The sequence below is a fragment of the Narcine bancroftii genome, chromosome 1 (genome assembly GCF_036971445.1).
Source record: "Narcine bancroftii isolate sNarBan1 chromosome 1, sNarBan1.hap1, whole genome shotgun sequence".
NCBI lineage: Eukaryota > Metazoa > Chordata > Chondrichthyes > Torpediniformes > Narcinidae > Narcine > Narcine bancroftii.
In genome coordinates, this window is record NC_091469.1 from 385,945,531 (window position 1) to 385,971,777 (window position 26,247).

Genomic DNA, 26,247 nt, shown 5'->3' on the forward strand with positions numbered 1-26,247 from the left:
TAACATCACAGCATTCGAACAAATTTGGGAACCGTACATGGAACACAACAGAGAAGTCCTACTGCGGACCTCCACCGCCTAAAATGACAGAATGAGAAGAAGACAAAATGAACTGACCCAGTATGTAAAAGTGGAAGACACAATTTTCTTGTTTATTTTCATTGTGTGATGACATTGTCTTATGGGTTTAATGTATCATATAGGTTGAACGTTTAGTGGGTGGGGAGGGGGGTGGGAAGGAGGGAGGGAAGGGAGGTGGGAAAAAGAGGAGAAAATGACACTGTGTATATTCAAGAGGGAAATGTTTATGCGTATTTTGGTCAATATGGTTCATAGTGTGAAAAATTTTAAAAAATTAAAAAAAGAATCACATTCAGAATGCAAACATCTTCAGATCATAATCATACACTCACTAGCTCTCCTACTCAACTGCACACACATATACACAGACACACATTTAAATGCAGTCCAATCTGCTATAAATAATTGCAGTCCTCACCAAATTTGAAGCGAGGATGGAAAGTGCTGCGGAGAAACACAAACACTGCAGATGCTGGAATATTGAGGAAACAATGAGAAGCTGGAAGAACTCAGCAGGTCAGGCAACGTTTCAAGTTGGGACATTTTATTCAGGATAATGCCTGACCCACTGAGTCCCTCCAGCTTCTCATTATGGAAATTGCTGTACTAGTTCTTAATGCGGTTGGACAACTCAATACCAAATAAATTAATCAGATTAGTGGCTTGCATGGGAAACGTGAGGGGCCTGATTAAAGAAGAGATGTCACATCTTAAAATGAAGGAAAAATAATATACAAGTTAATACATACAGTAAAATTACTGCACTCCAACTTCCAATTCAATTGTTCTAGCTTGGTCCTGTGGATTCAGTAAACTCAAAAGCGGAATGGGCTACTCAGCAGCTTGACTCTGCAGCACCCTTTATACAACTATGCACAATTATTTATAATCTATGAAATCCTCAACCAATAATTCTGAAAATTTCAAGAAAACCACATTCTAGTTTTTGATTGTGAGAACGTTTCAGATGTCCACCATATTAGAAAAATGTCTTTGTATTTAACTTAACCCCAAATTTAGACTCAGATTCTGGCTGCTTATCGTAGATCAGTCATTCTCAACCTTTTTTTGGCCATTACCCCTTGCCACCACCCCCCCCCCCCCACCTCAGCTGAGGACTCTGCTCAAAATTTATGGGCCCACTTCCCCTGTGAAGTGATCAAGTATTGCTTTCTTCTGTTCTTCTATATCTCTCTCTTCTACCAACTACATAAAAACCAAAAATATTTATGTTAAGCGAAATAAAAAGAAAACAAGGCTTTTACTTAAATGTGCTGTGGTCCCCACTGAAAATGTTTATGCCGGATAACTCATTCAAGAGAATGGCAGCATTTGTTTATTTTAGGAGATTAATAATCCATGAGAATGTTCAAATTCATCAATAAATGGTAACTAAAATGAATAATTTACCTCAATGGTTCTCAACCTTATTCTTTCCACTCACATACCACTTTAAGTATTCCCTAATCCATAGGTGCTCTGTGATTAGTAAGGGATTGCTTAAGGTGGTATGTGGGGGGAAAGAAAAAGTTTGAAAACCACTATTTTTATCATACCTAATTGACTCGTTATGTGCACGGTTTCATAACTCCAAAGGAAATGGGCCAATGAGAATTTTTCTCAAGCAAAATATTTCAGTAACAACTGGGTCTAGAGCAATGATTCTCAACCTTCCCTTCCCACTCACATACCACCTTAAGCAATCCCTTACTAATGACAGAGCACCAATGGTGTAGGGATTACTTAAAGTGGTATGTGAGTGGAAAGAAAAAGGTTGAGAACCACTGATTTACATTAAATATCAAACACATGATAGTAATGCACTAATATCAGATTCAGGATTTATTGTCAAGAACAAGTCATAAAATTCATTGTTTTGTGACAGCATCATAGTTGTTTGTTTTCTATATCAATGATCTAGATCAGGGATGTCAAACTCAAATTCACAGAGGGCCAAAATTAACAACTTGGACTAAGTCGAGGGCCGAACTAAATATTTATTGAAAATTTTCAACAACATCTGCAAGTTTTCTCTTCTTTCAACATATGTAATGTTAAACTTTTTCTTATTAAAATAAATGTTTAATAATAGTTTTGGATAAACTCTTTCCAGAAGCATTAACAAATGAGAAATAAAATATTCAATAAATAATATTTCTCTATAGAGGATTTGTCAAATGTTGCTAGTGTGTGGTCGAATAGTAAAATCTGAGGGCTATTGAGAATGTGGGAGAATAACATGATTCCTGAAACAATCAAATGGATGACTGATTGTGGGCATAAACTCTAGCAGGGTTATTTGCCATGCCCTTTTTCCATTGGTACAGATATCCTTTGATTTACACACTTTTCAAGTTTTATGCCTAATGAGCTTGTATCCAGGTGCAGGACCACTTTTAACCAGGAATATATTTATCACTGTGACATGAAACTATTGGAAGATCGTTTTATCCTGAGATTAAAGTTCATAATACTACTCAGGCCTGTGTGCGGGAGGGCGGGGTTTGCGGGCGATCGGGTTGGACAACGACAGTGCGGGGGCATCGGCTCTCGCTGCAGGGCAGCATCTCGGCGGATCAGCGGCCCCGTCACCGTGAGTCACGGGTCGGCCTGCGGCAGGGAGGGGGAGTGGGCAACGCTCCTGGCGAGGTCAGGCCCGAGGCCTCTGGTTCCAGGCGCTGGGAAGCGGCCTTGGCTTCCCCTGACACCTGCCAGGCCGCGCTGCGGTGGGGGGGGCGGGCGGGGGGACACGACAGTGCGGGGGCATCGGCTCTCGCTGCAGGGCGGCATCTCGGGGGATCAGCGGCCCCATCACCGTGAGTCGCGGGTCAGCCTGCGGCAGGGAGGGTGAGTGGGCAACGGTCCTGGCGAGGTTAGGCCCGAGGCCTCCGGTTCCGGGCGCTGGGAAGAGGCCTTGGCTTCCCCTGACACCGGCCAGGCCGCGCTGCGGTGGGGGGGCGGGCGGGGGGACACGACAGTGCGGGGGCATCGGCTCTCGCTGCAGGGCGGCATCTCGGGGGATCAGCGGCCCCGTCACCATGAGTCGCGGGTCGGCCTGCGGCAGGGAGGTGGAGTGGGCAACGGTCCTGGCGAGGTCAAGCCCGAGGCCTCTGGTTCCGGGCGCTGGGAAGCGGCCTTGGCTTCCCCAACACCGGCCAGGCCCCAAAACCAGAGTCCACGGTGAGACCCTGCAACGTAAACAGAGGAGGTGGGGGCGATTAACGGACTGACGCCAATGCATTCTGGGATTTGTAGTATTACTGTGCATGCGCTATACTGGGGCGGCGGCCAGCGGGCCACCTCTAATACATTTTTGAAATGATCTTGCGGGCCAAATATAATTATATCGCGGGCCAAATTTTGCCCGCGGGCCAGAGTTTGACATGTGTGATCTAGATGATAATGTGGTAAATTGGATCAGCAAATTTCCAAATGATACAAAGATTTGAGATATTGTGGACAGCGAGGAAGACTTTCAAAGCTTGCACGAGGATCTGGACCAACTGGAAAAATTGGCTACAAAACGGCAAATTGAATTTAATGCAGACAAGTGTGAAGGGTTACATTTTAGAAGGTCAAACCAAGAAAGGACAATACAGTAAATGTTAGGCCACTGAGGAGTCAGGTAGAAGAGGGATCTGGGCATACAGATACATAATTCGCTGAAAGTGGCATCACAGGCAGATAGGGTGATAAAGAGAGCTTTTGGCATATTGGCCTTCATAAAAATCAAAGTATTGAGTATGGGAGTTGGGATGTTATAGTAAAATTGTACAAGACATTGGTGAGGCCAAATTTGGAGTAATGTGTGCAGTTTTTGTCACCTAACTACAGGAAAGCTATAAATTAGATTGAAAAAGTGCAGAGAAAATTTACTAGGATGTTGCCTAGACTTCAGGAACAGAGTTACAGGGAAAAGTTAAGCAGGTTAGGACTTTATACCCTGGAGCCTAGAAAAATGAGGGGAGATTTGATAGTTATTTTAAACTATGAGGGGGATAGACAGGGTAAATGTAGGCAAGCTTTAACCACTGAGGGTAGGTGAGATACAAACCAAAGGTCGTTGGTTAAGGGTGAAAGGGGAAAGGCTTAAAGGGAACATGAGGGGGAGCTTCTTCAGAAGCTGAGGTGGTAAATACAGGTTTGATTTTAATTTGTAAGAAGTATTTGGACAGGTACATGAATTGGAGGGGTATAGAGGGCTATGGTCAGGGTGCAGGTCAGTGACACTAGGGAGAATAGCAGTTCGTCATGGACTATAAGGGGCAAAGGGTCTGTTTCTGTGCAGTATTGTTCTATGGTTCTATTAACCAAACAGTTCAATCTTCTGAAATGACAGGATTTCTCAGACATATTGCAGATCATTCACAAAATATATTCACAACATGATTTTTATGTTATGTTCCAATATCTGTTATAATTTAGCTGGATAGTAACAGAGAATTGTTTAGAAAAATTCCATGCCTTATTCAGTGGAACTATCACTTTTCAAATCTTTTGAAGAGTACAGTTTAGAATTTTGTCCTATAGACGGACTTAAAACGAGGTACTGTCTTTAAGATTTAAATGTCACCATGCCATAGATCCTATTGCTATATCTTGACATCAACAGTTTGCGGACAATGTCAACTATCATTTTGTAAAGCATTTCTGCAAAACATAATAAATTACCTCAGTTAACTCCCAGTGGTGAACAAACTGGTCTAGATCAGTCACGTACAGACGGATCGATGAAAACTGAGACTGGCTTATATGAGGATTACCACTGCTGTTCTGAAGCCAAGTCAATTCTTCTCCTGAGAATCCTGTAATGAAAAAAATATGATCAGGAAAGAAATAATGATAAACCACATTTTCCATAACCTCTTTAGTAAAACTTATTTATAAAACCCGAGACCATTTTGGTTATCTATGGAAAATCATGTGGAAAATTGATGAAAGTTTACTTCAAAAATTGTCATGGAGAATTAATTTTGTAACTCCTTTAGTACATCTATATTAGTCCACTCAACTCATTGCATCATGGAATAACCATGAAATAACAAGGAAAATCACTATGATAGAATTCAGGGGCACAAATCTCTTCAGCTGCCAAGTGGAAAAATCCAATTTTATGGGTCAGATTAGAATGCCTTTCTTTTGGCCTCCTCGACATCAGAGAGGCTGGACCCACTCTGGAAGATCATTTTGTTGAGCACATTTGCTCTGTCTGCTGCCTTAATAGGGGACCTACAAATGGTCAACCATTTTAATTCCACACACCATTTCCACACCCTCACGTCTATCCATAACTTTATGCACCGCCATACTGACACTACCTGAAAATTAGAGGAACAGCACCTAATATTTCATTTGGTCACTCTCCAACCATATGGCATTAACATTGATTTCTCCAGGTTCTATTAAACCCCTACCCCAAGTCTTCTCTCTCTTTCCCTGTCCCTGTATCTCCTTTTCTGCATTCCCTTCCCCTTTCCTTCTCCATTCAGAGAACTACCCCCTCCCCATCACCTCAGCTGTTAACTCTTCTACCTTCCCCACCATAGTCCACCTATGACCCCTTACCTGTGAGCCTGTACCCCTGTCCTCACCCCTTCATCTCTTCACCTTTTATTCAAAAGCCTGGTGTTTTTTGCTCATACCCTTGCAGAGGGGCTCAGGCTCAAAGTGTTGGTTACCCTTCACTTTCATACAAATCCAAAACTCTGTTTTGATATTATACAAGAGACTTGTTCCAAATTTTGGTTTTCTGTTGTGAAAGATGCACCGAAAAGCAATGACATCTATTCTAATTTAAGATGCACAATCTCTTTTAGGACATTGTCTATTTACTTCTCAGCAATGTAAACAGTGGTAATTTGATAGAAATTGGTAAAATACATAGATGGCAGTGTTTAATAATTTGGATTTATCAGATATCACAAATTTAAACAATAGAAGATTCAGAACAGTTTAGATTTCTTTTACTCAACAACGTTAGAATCTCTTGCTTAGTTAACCAATGGGCAGCATGCAGGACAATTGCCTCCATCTCCTCTCTCTTCTCCATTCCTCTGTCATCTTTTCTCCTGCTCTCCACTCCCTTCCCTCTCCATTCACGTAACCATTCCCCCTCCCCTTGTTTGCAGGTGTGCCTTCCCTCCCTTATTCATCTATTACCTCCTGCCTGTGGGAGTGTGCTCCACCCCTTGACCCTCACCATTTTATTTGGGCACCTGCCCACATTTTGTCCATACCTTGATGAACGACTCAAAACGTTGGTTAGGTATCTTTATTTTTGCTCTATTAAGGACACTGTTTGACCTGCTGAGATTTCAAGCATTGTGTTTTTACTTCAACCATGGTGTCTGCAGAGTTTCCTGTTTTACTTCTGATTGTCTTGTTGAAGGGTTCCATCCCGAAACGCCTACAATTCTTTTATTCCCACAGATGCTATTAGACCCTCTGAGTTCAGTTCAGCAGAGGGAGGACTACAGCACCAGTGGTGAATATAGTGAAAGTATGGTTGAGGGAGGCGAAGGAGAGCCTGTAGGGCCATTTTGAATTGGTGGACTGGACCATATTCAACTAATGTTTAGGGCTTGAGCCCTTCATCAAGGCATGAGAGTGTCAGTGGGCGTCCGAACAAAAGGATGGTGGGGGGGGGGGGGGGGAGGGAAAGGCAGGAAGTGATAGTTGGAGAAGGGAGGGAGGGGATAGTACAATCTGGAGGGGAGGTGGAGAATGGCTTGGTGGGTGGAAGGGGAAGGGAGCGGAGAACTGGAAAAATTGGAAAGGGGAAGGGGAAAGAAGAGGCAAGATAGTTAACAGAAAGCATAGAAGTCAATGTTAATACCATCTGGCTGAAGAATGCTATTTCAATTCTGAGTCACCTCCTAGTAACCAACCATTTCAATTCTGAGTCACACCCCCATGCTCACATGTCTGTCCACGGCCTTATGAACTGTCCCACCCTGACCAGTTGCAGATTGGAGGAACACCACCTTATTTTCCATCTGGGCACCCTGGTAACACTGTACCTCCTCACTAACAATCAACACAGGCGCACCTCAAGGATGCGTGCTTAGCCCACTGCTCCACTCTCTCTAAACCCATGATTGTGTGGCCAGGCACAATTCAAATGCCATCTACAAATTTGCCAATGAACCTATGATCATCAGCAGAATCACAGATGGCAATGAGTAAGCGCATGGGAGATAGATCAGCTCGTTGAGTGGAGTCACAACAACAACTTGTACTCAACGTCAGTCAAACTAAGGAAATGATTGTGGACTTCAGGAAGGGGAAACTGAGAAGAACACAAACCAGTCCCCATCGAGGGGTCAGCACTGGAGAGGGGAAGAAACTTCAAATTTCTTGGAGTCAATATTTCAGATCTATCCTGAGACTATCATGTTGACACAATCATGAAGAACTTGGCCAGTGGTCCACTTAATTAAGGACATCTATAAGAAGAGATGTCTTAAGAAAGCAGCCTCTTTCATTAAGGTCCCCATCACCCAGGCCATGCCCTCTTCTCACCGATACTATCGGGAAAGAGGACAGGAGCCTGAAGATGAACACCCAATTTTACAAAAACAGCTTCTTCCCCTCCATCCATCAGACTTTTCTCTTCCTTTGCTCTAATTTTTAAAAAAATGTAATTTATAGCACAACGAATTTCATGACAACATGTTCATGACAATAAATTCGGATTCTGATTTTGCTCCAGATTCTAGCGGTTTGCTATCAAGTGGGATTGAGAACATATTTTGACTGGAGAGTGCAAGCATTGCTAGCAAAGCCAGAATTTATTGCCTCTCCCGATCAGCCTCAAGTACCTGGTATTGACCCTCTTCCCTGAACCGCTGCAATCCTTTTGGTAAAGATGGAGGTGGATAGAGAATTCCAGAATTTGGACCAAGCAAAAGGGCAGTATTACATTTAAAATAGAACATAGAAATCTACAGCACAGTACAGGCCCTTTGGCCTAGTTAATGCTGTGCCAACCCAATAACCTACGTTAACAAATACCTAGAATTTCCCTACTGCATAACTCTCCATTTTTCTCAATTCCATGTACCCACCTAATAGACTCTTAAAAGATCCTATTGTACCTTCTTCCTTCACCACCATTGCCAGCAGTGCATTCCATGCACCCACCACTCTCCACGCAAAAAACTTACATCCTCCCTGTACTTATTCCCAAGCACCTTAAAATACTGCTTCCTTGTGTTAGCCATTTCAGCCCTGGGGAAAAAAAATCTCTGGCCAGCTACACGATCAATGCCTCTCGTCATCTTATACACCTCTATTATGTCACCTCTCATCCTCCGTCGCTCTAAGAAGAAAAGATCACGTTCCTGAGGCATGATCTCCAATCAAGGCAGCATCCTTGTAAATCTCCTCCGTACTCTCTTTGTTGCATCCACCTCCTTCCTTCCTGTAGTGTGAGGACCAGAACAAGACCCGAAGCGGGGTCTAACAGCTGTACAGCTGCAACATTACCTCATGGCTCTTGAGCTCTATCCTACATTTAATGAAGGCCAACACAATACAGGTGGTCCTGACTTACGATGGTTGGACTTATAATGATAAAATCTGTACTGTACTTCAAATTTTGGCTAGGCTGTTAATACAGCCTAGCCAAAACTGATACGACTGCCCCACCCTCTCCACACAGCACTGTATCAGTCTCCACACAGCACTGTATCAGTCCCCACACTGATCCCACTACCTCACTCTCTCCCAACAGCACTGTATTAGTCCCCAAACGGATCTCATTGCCCCACCCTCTCCACACAGCACTGTGTCAGTCCCCACTCTCTCCCAACAGCGCTGTAGTAGTTACCAATCTGATCCGACTGCCCCACTCTCTCCCGACAGCACTATATCAGTCCCCACACTGATTCCACTGCCCCGCTCTCTCCTGATAGCCCACTATAAGTCCCCACACTGATCCCATTAAGAAATACAGTTGTTTAGTTATGTAATGATGAAATAAATAAAAAATATCATAATTATTTTTATTAATAGTTTTGGCATTATAATAAGCTAAAAGTTGTTTTTAAAAACATATTTTTGAAAATCTTGTTGGATGATCTGAAAGGAGGGGAATTCATTGAAACTGCCAGGATTTCTGAAAGCTGTGGGGAGTTAGCCGCACAAAGCAGTATTCTTTAACAACACGATTTGTTTGACTTACAATGTGTTTGCGGAACGCAGCCCCATTGTAAGTGGAGGAGCACCTGCATATGGGTTTTAAAATGAGGCAATCAACCTGTGCAGCAGCTTTGAGTGTCTTCTGGACACGGACCCCATATCTCTCAGTTCATCCACACTGCTCAGAGTCCTCCCATTAGCATTGTATTCTACTTTGAAAATTGACCAACCAAAATCAATCACTTCACACTTTTCTGGGTTAAACTTCATCTGCCACTTTTCAGCCCATTTCTGTATCTTATCAATGTTCTTCTGTAATCTCTGGCAACTATCCACAACACCACCAACCTTCCTATCATCAGCAAAACTTACTCACCCACACACTTCTACTTCCATATCCAGATCATTCAGAAAAATAACAAAGAGTTGTCCCAGAATAGCTCCCTGAAGAACACCATTGGTTACAATACAAACCATCCACAACCTTCTGTCTTCTCTGATCAAGCCAATTCTGTATCCAGAAAGCAAGGCCTCCTTGGATTCTATCGCTCCTTACTTTCTGAATGAGTCTTGTATGGGGAACCTTATCAAAGTTAGGATGGTGTAAATTTTTTTTTTAATTTTTTTATTTTTCACACTGTAAACCATATTGACCAAGATACATACAGACATTTTCCTTCTTAAATATATACAGTGTTGTTTTCTCCCCCTTTTCCCCCCTCCCTTCCCTCCCTCCCTCACTCCCTTTCCCATTTATTTAAAGTTCAATCAATAAGATACATTAAACCCGTTAAACAATGTTGTCACTTAATAAAAATAAACAAGAAATTTTACTGAGTCAGTTCTTTTCGTTGTCTTCTCCTTCTGTCATTTTAGGTGGTGGAAGTCCACGGTAGGTTTTCTCTATTGTGTTTCATGTATGGCTTCCATATTTGTTCAAATATTTCAATATTATTTCTTAAATTATATGTTATTTTTTCTAATGGAATACATTTATTCATTTCTATGTACCATTGTTGTTTTCTCAAGTTGTCTTCTAATTTCCAGGTTGACATAATACATTTTTTCGCTACAGCTAGGGCTATCATAACAAATCTTTTTTGTGCTCCATCCAAATCGAGTCCAAATTCTTTGTTTCTTATATTACTTAGGAGGAAGATCTCTGGGTTTTTTGGTATATTGCTTTTTGTGATTTTATTTAATATCTGGTTTAGATCTTCCCAAAATTTTTTCACTTTCTCACATGTCCAAATTGCATGAATTGTTGTTCCCGTTTCATTTTTACAGCAAAAACACCTGTCTGATACTGTTGAGTCCCATTTATTTAATTTTTGAGGTGTGATGTCTAGCCTGTGTATCCAGTTATATTGTATCATGCATAACCTCGTGTTTATTGTGTTTCTCATAGTTCCGGAGCATAGCTTCTCCCATGTTTCATTCTTTATCTTTATGTTTAGATCTTGTTCCCATTTTTGTTTCGGTTTACCATTTGTTTCCTCGTTCTCCTTTTCTTGCAGTTTGATGTACATGTTTGTTACAAATTTTTTGATTATCATTGTGTCTGTAATCACATATTCAAAATTGCTTCCTTCTGGTAACCTCAGAATGTTTCTCAATTTGTCCTTCAAGTAGGATTACAGTTGGTAGTATGCAAACATTGTATCGTGAGTTATATTATATTTATCCTTCATTTGTTCAAAGGATAATAATTATTTCCCAAAAAACAATTTTCTATTCTTTTGATCCCTTTTCTCTCCCATTCTCTAAAGGAAAGGTTATCTATTGTGAAAGGGATTAGCTGATTTTACGTCAATATTAGTTTTAACACCTTATATATTTGTAGTTGGTAATTTGTTTTATTCCTTTCTACATGAATCTTCTTCCAAATGTTGAGCAGATGATGCAATACCGGTGAATTCTTACGTTGTACCAATTTTTCATCCCATTTATATAGTATATGTTCAGGTATCTTCTCCCCTATTTTATCTAGTTCTAATCTGGTCCAATCTGGTTTTTCCCTTGTTTGATAAAAATCTGATAGGTTTTTGTGCGGCTCTATAATAATTTTTAAAGTTTGGTAGTTGTAAGCCTCCTTGTTTGTACCATTCTGTTAATTTATCTAGTGCTATCCTCGGTTATCCCCCTTTCCATAAAAATTTCCTTATTATTTTCTTTAACTCCTTGAAGAATTTCTCTGTTAGGCATATTGGTAATGACTGAAATAGGTATTGTATCCTTGGGAAAATGTTCATTTTAATACAGTTTATCCTTCCTATCAGTGTTAGTGGTAAGTCTTTCCAATGCTCTAATTTTTTCATTAATGGATGGTAATTGAGTTTATATAGATGGCCGAGGTTTTTATTTAGTTGTATACCTAGGTATCGCATTGCTTGCGTTTGCCATCTAAATGGTGATTCTTTCTTAAACTTTGAGAAATCCGCATTATTCATTGGCATTGCTTCACTTTTATTTGTGTTGATTTTATACCCCGACACTTCTCCATATTCCTTCAATTTCCTATGTAATTCTTTTATTGATATTTCTGGTTCTGTTAAGTATATTATAACGTCATCTGCAAATAGACTGATTTTATATTCCTTCTCTTTTATTTTTATCCCTTTTATTTTATTTTCTGTTCTTATCAGTTCTGCTAGTGGTTCTATAGCTAACGCAAACAGTGAGGGAGATAGTGGACATCCCTGCCTTGTTGATCTGCTTAAGTTAAATTGGTTCAATATATATCCATTTACTGTTACTTTCGCCAATGGCCCCTTATATAACAAAGAAAGAAAGAAGAAATCCAATTAATATATTTCTCTGGTAAGCTGAATTTTTGTAGTACTTTGAATAAATAATTCCATTCTACTCTGTCAAAGGCCTTCTCTGCATCTAAAGCAACCGCTACTGTTGGAGTTTTATTTCCTTCTACTGCATGAATTAAGTTAATAAATTTACAGATATTGTCTGTTGTTCGTCTTTTTTTAATAAACCCAGTTTGGTCTAGATTTACTATTTTTGGTCCATAGTCGGCTAATCTGTTTGCTAATAGTTTAGCTATTATCTTATAATCTGTGTTAAGTGAAGATATTGGTCTATATGACGCTGGTGCAAGTGGATCTTTCCCTGTCTTTGGTATTATTGTAATTATTGCTGTTTTGCATGAATCTGGTATGCTTTGTGTTTTATCAACCTGGTTGATTACTTCCAGAAGGGGAGGAATTAATAAGTCTTTAAATGTTTTATAGAATTCTATTGGGAATCCATCCTCTCCTGGTGTTTTATTGTTCGGTAGTTTTTTTTTATCTCCTGTAATTCTACTATTTCAAATGGTTTTATTAATTTATTTTGCTCCTCTGTTTGTAATTTCAGTAGTTCAATTTTAGTTAAAAATTCATCTATTTTGTCTTCTTTCCCTTCGTTTTCAGTTTGATATAGTTGCTCGTAGAATTCCCTGAAGTTTTCATTGATCTCCGTTGGATTACATGTAATTTGCTTGTCCTTTTTCCTTAATGCCATTACCATTCTTTTAGTTTGTTCTGTCTTAAGCTGCCACGCTAGAATTTTGTGCGTTTTTTCTCCTAGTTCATAATATTTCTGTTTTGTCTTCATTATGTTCTTCTCCACCTTATATGTTTGTAGTGTTTAATATTTTATTTTTCTATCTGCCAATTCTCTTCCTTTAGTTGTATCTTCCTTTATTGGTAATTCTTTTTCTATATTTGTTATTTCGCTTTCCAACTGTTCTGTTTCCCGATTGTAGTCCTTCTTCATCTTAGTTACATAACTTATTTTTTGCCCTCTGATGAACGCTTTCATTGCGTCCCATAGTATAAACTTACCTTTCACTGATTCCGTATATATTTCAAAGTACATTTTAATTTGTCGTTCAATTAATTCTCTAAAATCCTGTCTTTTAAGTAGCATGGAGTTTAATCTCCATCTATACATTCTTGGTGGGATGTCCTCTAGCTCTATTGCCAATAACAGGGGTAAGTGGTCTGATAATAGTCTAGCTTTATATTCCGTTTTCCTAATTCTCCCTTGAATGGGGGCTGATAACAGGAATAGGTCTATCCTTGACTATGTTTTATGTCTGCCCGAATAATATGAATATTCCTTTTCCTTTGGATGTTGTTTCCTCCATATATCCAAAAGTTGCATTTCTTGCATCGATTTAATTATAAATTTGGTTACTTTGTTCTTTCTGTTAGTTTTTTTTCCAGTTTTATCCATGTTTGAGTCCAAATTAAGGTTAAAATCCCCTCCTATTAGTATGTTCCCTTGCATGTCTGCTATCTTCAAAAAGATATCTTGCATAAATTTTTGATCTTCTTCATTAGATGAATATACATTGAGTAAATTCCAAAATTCTGAATATATCTGTCATTTTATCATTACATATCTCCCTGCTGGATCTATTATTTCCTCTTCTATTTTGATTGGTACATTTTTATTGATTAATATAGCTACTCCTCTGGCTTTTGAATTATATGATGCTGTTGTTACATGTCCTATCCAATCTCTCTTTCATTTCTTGTGTTCCACTTCAGTTAGATGTATTTCTTGTACGAATGCTACATCAATTTTTTTCTTTTTTCAGTAAATTTAATAGTTTCTTCCTTTTGATTTGGTTATGTATTCCATTAATATTTAAAGTCATATAGTTCAACATAGCCATTTCATACTTTGTTTATCTTTCCATTTCCTCATCACCACCTTCCCTTCTTATCCATTTCTGCTTTCTTTTTTTGAACACATTATAAGACAACATTTCTAAAACATAAATATTTCCACTGTTCTCATATCTAAAATTCCTTTAAGCCCAATAGTCCCTCCCCTTTCTGAGTTGCCCTTTGTCCCTTGTCGAGCAACCACATCTCCCCTCTCCATTTGGATTTGCAAATTCACTCGCAAGCATCAACTGATTTCACAGTGACTGTAATTCTTTCCCACCCAGCCCCCCACAGAAAAGATTTTAATCTTCATATATAACAAAGGTCACTCTCTTAATTCCCTCCTTACTTCCTTTATTCCCTTTCTTTCCCTTCTTAGATACATACACACACACACACACACACACACACACATATATATATATATATACACACATATATATACATATATATACATATACATACATATACACATATATACACACACATATATATACATATATATATATATACATATATATATACACACACATATATATACATATATATATACACACACATATATATACATATATATATATACACACACATATATATACATATATATATATACACACACATATATATACACACACATATATATACATATATATATACACACACATATATATACATATAATATATATATATATATATAATATATATATATACACACACATATATATACATATATATATATACACACACATATATATACACACACATATATATACATATATATATACACACACATATATATACATATAATATATATATATATATATAATATATAATATATATATATACATATATATTTACACACACACACATACCTAAATACACACATTCTAGTTTGTTGTCATTTTTGTTCTTGTTACATCTCTTCATCTCTCTGTCTGTTTTGTAGTTGTTCTGCAAATTTTCGTGTTTCTTCCGGATCCGAGAATAGTCTGTTTTGCTGCCCCGGAATAACTATTTTAAGTACTGCTGGGTATTTTAACATAAATTTATAACCTTTTTTCCATAGGGTCATTTTTGCTGCATTAAACTCCTTCCTCTTCTTCAGGAGTTCAAAACTTATATCTGGATAGAAAATAATTTTTTGACCCTTGTATTCCAGTGGTTTTTTGTCTTCTCTTATTTTCTTCATTGCCTTCTCTAATATATTTTCTCTTGTTGTATATCTTAGGAATTTTGCTAGAATGGATCTTGGTTTTTGTTGTGGTTGTGGTTTAGGGGCTAATGTTCTGTGTGCCCTTTCTATTTCCATTTCTTCCTGTAATTCTGGTCTTCCTAGGACCCTGGGGATCCATTCTTTTATAAATTCTTTCATATTTTTGCCTTCTTCATCTTCCTTAAGGCCCACCATCTTTATATTGTTTCTTCTATTATAATTTTCCATTATATCTATCTTCTGAGCTAACAGCTCTTGTGTCTCTTTAACTTTTTTATCAGATTCTTCTAATTTCTTTTTTAAGTCATCTACTTCCATTTCTATGGCTGTTTCTCGTTCTTCCACCTTGTCTACTCTTTTTCCTATATCTGTCATGATCATCTCTAATCTATTCACTTTTTCTTCTGTACTTTTTATTTTTCTTTTTATTTCACTGAATTCTTGTGACTGCCATTCTTTTAATGTTTCCATATATTCTTTAAAAAAAAATATCCATGTACTTGCCCTTCCCTTCATCTTCCATTTCTTCGTGTTCTTCCTCTTCTTCTGAGTCCACTCCAGGATCTGTGTCCTTTACCTCTGCCTCTTCTGGTTTTCTTGTTGGGTTGTTTGTCTTATTTTGTTGGGTATTTTTGGTCTTCTTATTTTTATTAGAAGTGTCTTGATGTTGGTCTTCTTCCTCTGGGTTGGTCATCTGTTGTTTCTTCGATTTCTTATTTTTACTCTCTTCTTTCTTGCTCTCGTTATTTTCTATGTTTTCCTCTTGCTGTTGTGTTGTAGTTGTCTGTTTCAGCTGTGGAAATCGACTCCTCAGCTGGTCCCCCCTCCCGTCAGTGTTATTTTTGTCTTGCGCATGCGCGGTTGCGCACTTTTGTTTGGCTCTGTGAGCCATTTTTGTAGTCCCGAATTCGAGGCTTCGACTGACCTCAGGGAGCGAGCTTCTCTCTCCACGGCGGGCCTCCTCGTACAGGTAAGGCCTTCACCTTCTTCTTCCGATGTCTTTCCTTCTTCTTTTCTTCCCGTTGTTTTTGGTTTTTCTTTCTTCGCTGTCATTTTCTCCACACGTTTACTTTCACTTTGTTTTGGTTTTTATGTTTGTGCCTTTGCTTTTTCTCTATCCTTTTTTTTTACTTTTCTGGAGCGGGCTGGAGTTCCCCGACCGGCCACTACTAGGATGGTGTAAAATCTTGATGAAAAACTGTAAATGGTCATGTTTCCACAGACCTGTTACCCTTTCCCTTCTTGAGAGGAGAGGTGACAGTTATGGAGCAACCTTGGCTGAGTATCTCGTTTCAAAGGAGTTAGCATTTTGGATTGTAGAAGGGGTATCAATTTAGCAGGATTGTGGCTAAGATGATCCACAGCTCCCAGGCCCTATTACAGTTGCCTCCAAGTCAGTCAGAATCAAACTGTATCCCAAATATGCCTTGTATGCAAAATTTCTCTGTAATTGAAAGGATCCGATTCACAAAATTCTAGTCATTTACTAATTCCACCCAAATCCCACCAAACCTATCCATTGATTTGCTGCTACAACCTCACCCTTTAATAGGCTCCAAAGTACTACAATAAAACCTCATGTATCCGGAATTCAAGCAACCAGCAAAAAACTTTGAGGAAAAAAAATTAAATTAAATAAGAACAAAATAGGTAAAAAAAATACACAAGTTTATCACTGTAAATGTTCTCTGAAGATGAGAGCAAATAGTCAGCCAGCTAGTGCCTTGGTCATACTTTGCTTGTAGCAGCTGTATGAATAAAATTTGAATAAATTATGTTTGAATAAAATAGTGTCACCCAGGATGAAGAGCTGGTTGATGCCACTTACTGTTGGGGTAACTTTCTTAAAGTGCCTCCTTACCCCTGCTTAATCAGTCGCCCTGGTCAGAGGCTTTATCTGTAAACTTGGTGGGGGAGGGGGAAGGAGGGGTGGCTAATTATCCTCAATGTTATTGTTCGTCTTTCCACGGCTCATTGGAGGGGGAGGAACCTGCAGATGCAGCAACAGTTAAAATGCTTTCAAAGAATGTGACTGAAAATAAAGTGCTTTAAAGTTGATAGATTCATACAAGTGAAGCTTGTATTTTTTTGTCTTTTAAACAGTTTATTCCAAATGCAGGTGTATTAGGCAATGCAAGTCTCAAGCAACCAGAAAATACACTTATTCAGCATCTACCAATCCCCATAGGTGCCGGATAACAGGGGTTTTACTGTACATCTGTGGCGTGAGGTGGAGAACTTCAAGTCCTTACGAGTATATATCACTAATGACCTCTTACGGTCTAATCACATTGATGTAACAACCAAGGCGGCACACCACAAACTATTTTTTCAGAACCCTGAGGAAATTTGGCATGACCCCCCACCTCCCCCCAAAAGGTCTTTGAACAACTTTTACAGATATACCATAAAAAGTATACTGTATGAAAACATCACAGCCTGGTACAGGAACTGCTCAGCCCAAAATGACAAGAAATTGCACTGAGTAGTAAACCTATTACAAACAATAACTTCCCCCCACTGACTCTATCTATTCCTCCACTGTCTCAGGTAAGCTGCTAAAATATTAATCCTCTCAACCCGATCATACTTTCTTCTCCCCCACCCCTCTGTCTGACAGAAGATACAAATGTCTGAGAACATAAAACTCCACATTCAAGAAGTTTTTTCCTGCTTTTATCGTCAGTTTGTTTACATTTATTATCAGTTTACAGTTCTTCATTAGTTTGCATGTATACACTGTGTAGAGGTTTTTTGCACTACCATTAAGTGGTAATTCTGCCTCGTCCACAGAAAAAAGGATGCCAGGGTTATATGTGATGATATGTATGTACTCTGACAATACATCTGAAATCTTGCACTTACTTTTATAAATGTACTTTTCCCCATTCCCTGCATTATGAATGTATAATTTTCTCCAAACCTGCACTATTGAATATTGAAAGTCTACTCCCAACACCATCTCATTTGTTTACTTATTTATTTGTCATTATGGCATGATCTGCCCTGTGATGGATTGCTTGGATCGCACAAAAAAGAAAGCAATTTTATTTATTTTCATACACGTGACAATTAAATAATTAATTCAGTCCAGAATTACGAACTAGGATTTTTTAAAAATCCAACCTTTAAATGCAAACAAAAGATTTAAATTTTAAATGCAAGTGAAAGAAAATGTAATTGTTCGCACCTGTCAATGTAGAAAATAGAAAACTGAAGTAATCCACATCAGTGACCAAGTTGTTGGGAGATAAGTGACCCCATCCACCAAAATAGGACCTAAAATTAAACAGGGGACAGCATCAAGAACTTTGCATATTTTGTATTATCCACAGATGCAGAATTAATGCATCACTACTTATAACTCAATTCAAAGGTATCAATACCTTTATGTCATTTTTGACTCAAAGACAACATCAAGGCAAGCATTAGAAAAAGACAAATGGTAATAGAAATGTGCATAGTTGAAGTTCAAAGTTATTGTCAATGAACACACTTGACATCACATATAACCCCGAGATTCTATCTCCTGCGGGGCAGGTAGAATTACTATTTATCGGTAACTGCAGACTACTGAGGAAGACATATGTAATCAAAGAAAGAAAAGTCAACAAAGTGATTGTGCAAATACAGAAATACAAATCTTCAGTAATAAATAATCTGATGATTGAAGGATAGCAACTGCTCTTGAACCTGTCCTGATGGCAGCAGCAAATTGGAAGCAATGCTACTGGTGCAGACCCAGGAGAATGGAAACATAGTACTGCTCCAAATGGTTCAACTGCCCAGTCCTAATGCTCCATTTAAACGACCTGTTAAAGGAGCCGACAGTGTTTGTAAATGAAATTCTGCAACAACGGGCGTCTGTGCCCAAGATGGCAATGTTTGTGCTCGGAAACAGCCACAAGGAGTTGCAGAATCTGGGGAGCAACATGTTTAGAAGGTTCCCTGACTGGGAACATTTCATTGTTTCCTGCCCGATTGAAGCTTCAAGAACAAATGAATGTTCTTGACTAGGAATACCCAGGAAATGTATAGCAGTAATGTAGAAATCAGATTCCCTACTTCACATTGATTGTTTGAACATGGAAGTGAAAAGTTGTATTCCCCTTGAGAAGATTATTTATAGTCTTAGGAATAGATTTAATATGTTCATCAAAATTTGACAACCTTATTTAGATTACTTAAATGCCTGGATTGTACAATTTATTTTGATATTTGTTAACTTGTATAATCCTTATTAGAAATTTAATACTTTTAAAAAGATGTGACTCTGAGAATCTTGTTCATGTTGCTTTTTCTTTGCCAATTTCTTTCTTTTATCTCCCTCTATTACCTGCTCTCTGTCCCCTTTTCTTTCAAATCTGGGGAGGGGGTGCTGGGAGAAGGGGACTCTCCTTTTTTTTTGATCTTGTATTCAATCTATTATTATTATTATTATATTAATTGAGTCCAAAATTCTGTATTTTCTTAAAACTTAAATAAAATATTCTAAAAAGAGTTCTTGATGAGAAACATTACTTAATCCTTACTTGAGGAAAAATGTACTGGCTTTGGAGGCGGTCCAGAGGAAATTCACCAAATTAATTACAGAGATGAGGGGGTTAGCCTATGAGAGATTGAGTCGACTGGGGCTGTACTCACTTGAGAGAAGAATGAGAGGGAATCTTATAGAAATGTATAAAAATATGAAAGGCATAGGTAAGATAGAGATGGGCAATTTGTTCCCATTGGTGGGGAGACTATGGGACATAATATCAAGATCAAGGGTGGTAGACTCAAGATGGAGATGAAGAGGAATGTTTTTCCTAGATGGTATTCTATTAATTCTTTGTAATTTGCTGCCCATTGAAGCAGTGGAGGGTACTTCATCATGTTTGATGGGCCGGATGGCCTCTCTTGCTCCTATTTCTTATGTAACCTGAAGAATTTGTATTCAGCTACAATTTGGGCAACTGAACCAGAGAAAGATGTTTTGACGTCAACCCTTCATTGTCATCGGGTAAGAAATTTGTACGTCATGATTAATGCACTCTGCCTCTTTGGTTTGACAGTTTTAATACAAGATAGTTCTGCATTGAGATGGCCTGGACACTAGTCAAATTATGAGTTGATATAAATTACAGATGTGAACAAACTTTTAAAATTAATACTTGGTCAATTGGATTGTCTGTGCTGAAATTATAGGACCGAAAAAGTGATTGAAGAAGGGTGTTAACTATTTAATTGCTTTACTTCCCAAGAATTAGCCATTTCACATTAATATTGTCCACATCAAACTGCCCTTGAGAAGGAAAGGAGGTGCCATCTTCTTCAACTGCTGCAGTCCTTCTAATGAAGGAAATACATGGCCAAGTCAGGGCTTTTGTTTGTTTTATTCACATTGCAATCCTGCTGTACTCAAATAGCACAGATCAGTAAAAACTTTCAATTCTAACTAACATCAGCCCTTTAGGCATTTGTTCCAAATTCCAATCATTCTCTGAGTGAAAAATAAATCTTCCTCAGATCCCCTCCAAACCTCTGACTCCTTACCATAAACCTATTCTCTTTAATTTTAGGCATATCGATCATGGAGAAAATTTTCTTATCACCTATTTTTTCAATACTTTTTTGTATACTTTGGTGTACTTGCACTAGATCTGTACCATATAGAGGTAAATTATTGTAGTTTTTTTCTATTCATAGCCTAATTGTTGGTAATTTTAAAAAATAAAGTACCTGTTTGACTGTAGCATGCAAGAATTTCAGTGTGTCTGTACATTGAACAATGTAAATGACCTTCTTCTTCCCTTCCTTTGTCATCTTTCGTACAACTTTACCTCCTACTGAAAACAGGAACTAAAAATTTGGCCAAAGGCAATCCTCCTATGTCAGTGTCTAAAGGATCAAGATTCTCTTTTGCTATTTTGTTGTCAGATCTCATAACATCCTAATATGATTGACTTATGTATTCCCATTCCCTAATTTCAATATTTTAATTAATTTTTTGGAAATTATTTTCCAAAATTCTTCAAAACGTTAGGCATTTTCAAAAGGTTTTGTTTTCTTTCAGTTTGTTTAGATAGGGCCACTTGGTACAAAATCTTTCTGCCTCATAAAAATGCTGATCCATTGAATAATTACGACCCATGTTTGAATATCTGCCATCGTGATCCACCATCATCGAGGGCAGGATGATTAACAGAGCAGTTATCACAATGCATTACACTGCCAGCGACCCAGTGCTGTCTGTAAGGAATTTGTACTTTCTCCCCATGTATGCATGTGCTTCCCCTGGGTGCTCTGGTTTCCTCCCACCCTTCAAAAACATAAGGGAATGTAGGTTAATGGTATATTTAGTGAACACGGACTCATGGGCTGGAAGGGACTGTTACCATGCTGTATGCCTAAATTTAAAAAGAAATAATCTAATTTCCACATCTGCAACAGCCATTTCACATCTATGTAATCACCTTTATTTAAGATACAATTTTAAGGCAAAGTGACCATTAGCTTTTCACCAAAGGATCAATCTCTATGATTTCTCATTAATTAATCCTTTCTCAATATACCTGATCACCGTGTCCTGAAAACAACGTCAAATGCATTCAATGAATTGAACCTTAAGATTAATTTTGATAAAAAAGCTAGCACTATTTGTTGATTCATAATCTGCCAACAACTACGGGACCAGTAAACTACTCTCATCTACACAACCTCTCTGACCACCACTTGGTTAATACAGAAATGTACCTTTCATAATAGAAAGCCTTGAACAGAACCAGTCAACATCAATTCTCCCTAGGTCCACAAAACACATTGGCCCTTTGTTAGCATGAATAATACTATTAAAATAGCTGCTTCAAAATAATCAAACATACTTTCAGACTTCATCAGATCCTTTGGAGCTTAGAAAACTCTCCTTCCAAATTTCTTGATTTGTGTGTGGCAACAAGAATAAGTGTATCCAAGAAAATCTGTCCACAACATTGGATGGTGAAGAGAAATAAATAAAATACTACCACCTACAGGTTAAAATATTATAATACATTTAAAATGAACAATCTCAAGTGACTGGATCAATCAGAAATCAACAATTAAGATAGCAGAGAGAAAATTTTGTCCTATAGTTCAAAATAAATTACAAACTACGTCTTGTATGCAGCACACCATTGAATACTATATAATTCCATTATAACATAAAGAACAAACTTTCCACTTATCACCATACCAACTTTCCTAGGGTTCCAATTAAGCAGTTAATTCATCAAAGCACATTGAATATAATTTGAATTCCTAAACGGAGTTTTGTGTTCTACTTCAGATACCCTGGTAAGTCAGACTTTTTGAAATTAACATCCAAAATACTCATGTTTGAGTAGAATGCACAGAATTAAACAGCAAATAATTTCTGTAAACAGAATTGAATGTGGAGCATGAACAACCATTCTCTTTTCTATAGAGAGAAGCAGAAAATGTGTTTCCACTGGTAGGTGAGATATTAACTGAAAAGCTTTGGAGAGATGATTTAGGATGAAGATCAGCTATTCAGAGCCAGAACCACCAGGCTGAGGTACAGCTTCATCCCACGGGCAGTGAGACTGATGAATGTCTAAAATGCACTGCTCATACAAACCCCCTGAGACTCTACTATTTATTAAACAAAATTTATTTATTTTTATATATGTACATATGCATTGTTTGTCTGTATGTGAGTTAAGTCTGTATGTATATTTGCATCAAGGACCAGAGAACGCTGTTTCATCAGATGTACAATTGGATGATTGTACAATTGGACGATAATAAACTTGAATTTAAACATTTCCTAGAAAGGAGTGAATCTGCATAATTCTCTGCCCAAGGAAGCAGTAGAGGAAACCTCATTAAAAATATTTAAACAGTGTTAGATAGATATTTGCATAGTAGAGGCTTTATTTTTGCATTAAGGGTTATGGGGAAAAGGTAGATGAATGAAACAGAGTCCACAGCCAGATCAGCAATGATTTTATTATATAGCATATGTTTGTCAGGCCAGCTGACAGAACCTTATGTTTTTATACTATGTTCTTATCTTTATTGGAGCAAATTATTTAATTTGTTACACTAAAGAAATTAATAATTTTAACTTATCTAACAATAACACCAATCACCCAAATAGAATTCACATACAATCCTGGTACACCACACAAATTACCTACATTGTTGCAGACAAAAAAGCCACACTTTTCCCTGCAAAAAATTGATCTACAAAACTATCCACTCACACAGCATTTTTATATTACCTCCTTAACCACAGAATAAACCTAGTTGTTCTACTTCGAATTACACAGTAATTAAAGCATTCAATGCTCTTCACTGCAAATCAAAGCATCATCTATAATTACCATTCCCACATTCTTTATATGTACGAGCCAAAGGCTGCACAGAACGTGCAAGACCCCCCTGCTGAATCTGAAACGGATATACATTTGTCCAAAAGTATGCCCAAGGGCTATTTCTGTTATTAAAAGCTCAATTGGCATTGAAAAAAAATCATCAATCCTCACTTCCAATTACAGGTTAGCATATTGCATTGTGAAAAGCTGTGTTTTTGGGATAGTGAAACATAAAAATAAAGGCCACTTATTTTAATACACACACCCAACACAGATGTATTCGTCCTTAATGTGCTTAATATTACGAGCGATGATGGGCAGAACATAGAAGATGATGGGTTGGTTCAAGAATTGTACATTTTTTATTTCTTCTCTGTGATCACAGATAACGCAAAACTTATACAAAATACTGACAAAATTATATATGAATTGTGAACAATGAGAGCCTTGTGAATGAACACCTTTTCTCATTGAACATTTATTCATTTAAATCTCAAATTCTTCATTTTCATCTATTCCCCCCCCCCAAAAAAAAATGGTGGATTGAAAGCAAAATTTATAGGCATGAGAGCTGTAAGGAAAATAATGGGCCTTCAACCAATTATCTTGTACATCTACACAAATTACATTTGCCTGCATTAGGACTATATCTTTCTATGTCTCGCCTACTAAATGCATGTCTAAATGTTTCTTTACCACAGTCATTGTAACTCATCTCACCATTTGCTCTGGCATTACAATGTCATTATTGCATGGTATAAAGCCACAGGATGGTTTTCCTGATAATAAATTGAATGAATGAGGACCATTTCCAAAAGTACAATGATTGAGATTTTCCACTCCTGTACTACTAAGACAAATCTCTTTAATCTACAGAAAAATTGCAAAACAAAAAATCCTAGTCTGGATCTTTGCTCATAAGTGGCATGGAAATCCAGAACAATCTAATTTTCAATATATATTTCTGCTCAAGGAATTTATATTGTGATTTTTGTCTTTGCAATTCTATCACAGCCTGGGTTCAAATCCTGCACTATCCGTCAGGAGTTTGTATGTTCTCTCTGTGACTGCATGGCTTTTCTCTGGGTGTTCCAGTTTCCTCCCACATTCCAAAGATGTATGAAGTTTATAGGTTAATTAGTCACATGGGAGTATTTGGGTGGTGCAAGCTTGTGTGCCAAAAGGGCCTGTAACCATGCTGTATCTCTAAAAACAAACCGATTTCTTTTAACCCAAGCTAAAGGCCTTATAATTTCTGTGGTACTTTGGCTGCAGAGATAACAAGAAATGAATTATACAATCAGTGCAGCACTGGGGACATTCATCTTATCAAGCCAGCATCGGCTCCAAATAAAGAATGCCATCTGTCCCATGCCCAATGTCCTCTACAGGTTTAACTTCCTTGCTTTTGAACTCTTTCTACGAATTTCATCATCCCATGTTCTTATGTCCAATATGTCTGTCACTATCATGGACCCATGCACCCAACGACCTCTGTTTTTGCACTCCCATAAGCACTGTGTCAATTATCCATCCTTCTTTCTATAAGAGTGCATCAATTTGCTTTGTATTAAATTTCATCTGCCACTCCTTGCAATTCATTAGCAAAATCTTCAGTTTACCATAATTCCGTTTTAATTAATTTACAAAATTAGCCATTTTATCAAGAACACCCATTCCAGCAATTTCCCGTTTGATACACTACTGTGCAACATCATCCAACCTGAAAAACAACTGCTTAATCCAAAGTGATCAGAGATGCTTCAATCCACATGCTTTAATAATGCTCAGCATTTTAAGTGAGAATGTCTTCTGAAAATCTAAACATCTGCTCTGTTCCCTCATCAGCTTTCTGTTACCTCATCAAAAAAATCAGCTTAAGCAAATATAATTAGCCTTGAACACATTCATGCTGCTTCCCCTAATTCAAACATCTCCAAATGTCTTTTTATTGTTTTCTTCCTCACAAGTGAGATTAACTGAATTGACTTGCAGTTTCTTGCATGCCTTTGCACTATCCTGCAGCATCTCCCTTGCAGAAAGGATTGAAAGTTTATGGCAAGTCCTTCTGGATTCTCTCCCATTTTAGTTAGCAATGGAGACAGGAAACAAAGCTAGGAACTTTCTTCCATCTGTCTTACAAGTGCCAGCCATGGCTGCCCACTAAGCTAGTTTTGAACTTGACAGCACTGAAAACACTTGCTCCATCAGAAATTATAAACTAAAGAATTTATGTGTAAACTAAGAAATGTGCTGTACTATGATTCAACTATAATTACTTTAAAAAAGAAAATTTTGAAATATACTTTTCTTTTATGTGTAAAAATAAAATCAAAGATAATTCTTACTGTTATATTTTGCATTACTTTTCATCCTGTCCCCTTCCTCCTCAAATTTTTCTCCAGGAAAGAATTCCTATTTGAGAAAGTAATTGCTGCTGCCACATTTCCTTCACTCGCTCACAAACAGAAAGTCAAAAGCCAGTCTACTGAGCTGACATAGACGTCACTTTGAGAAAAGGGGCAATTCCAAAGGTTCTGTCTGTTGTTTATTGTCCTTGAAAATGGCACCAAAACTGGAAAAGTTCATTCAAGCAGACAGACATTTTTTTTTAATGACTGACAAAAATGAGATTCAAGTCACAACCTCTCCTTTTAGTGCCCCAGATCTTGATAGATTTTTAACAAATCACTTCTGCAGTCTCAACAAAAATTGGCTCCTGCATGACCCACCCCTTTCATATGCTCTGTACTAAGCAAGAAGCCAAACAGCACTCAGAGGT

The 26,247-nt window shown here is 37.9% G+C and overlaps 1 protein-coding gene across 4 annotated transcripts in view; it reads right to left on the reverse strand.

The window, feature by feature from the left end:
• tex10 (testis expressed 10) overlaps nt 1-26,247 on the reverse strand; it is a 112,608-nt gene that overhangs the window by 23,555 nt on the left and 62,806 nt on the right. For all 4 annotated transcript variants that reach the window (XM_069913588.1, XM_069913585.1, XM_069913586.1 and 1 more), the window contains exons 10-11: nt 18,299-18,387; nt 4,753-4,886 (exon numbers count right to left, since the gene is read on the reverse strand). In XM_069913588.1, the coding sequence (XP_069769689.1) occupies nt 4,753-4,886; nt 18,299-18,387 (223 nt within the window). The remainder of the gene's footprint in view (nt 1-4,752; nt 4,887-18,298; nt 18,388-26,247) is intronic.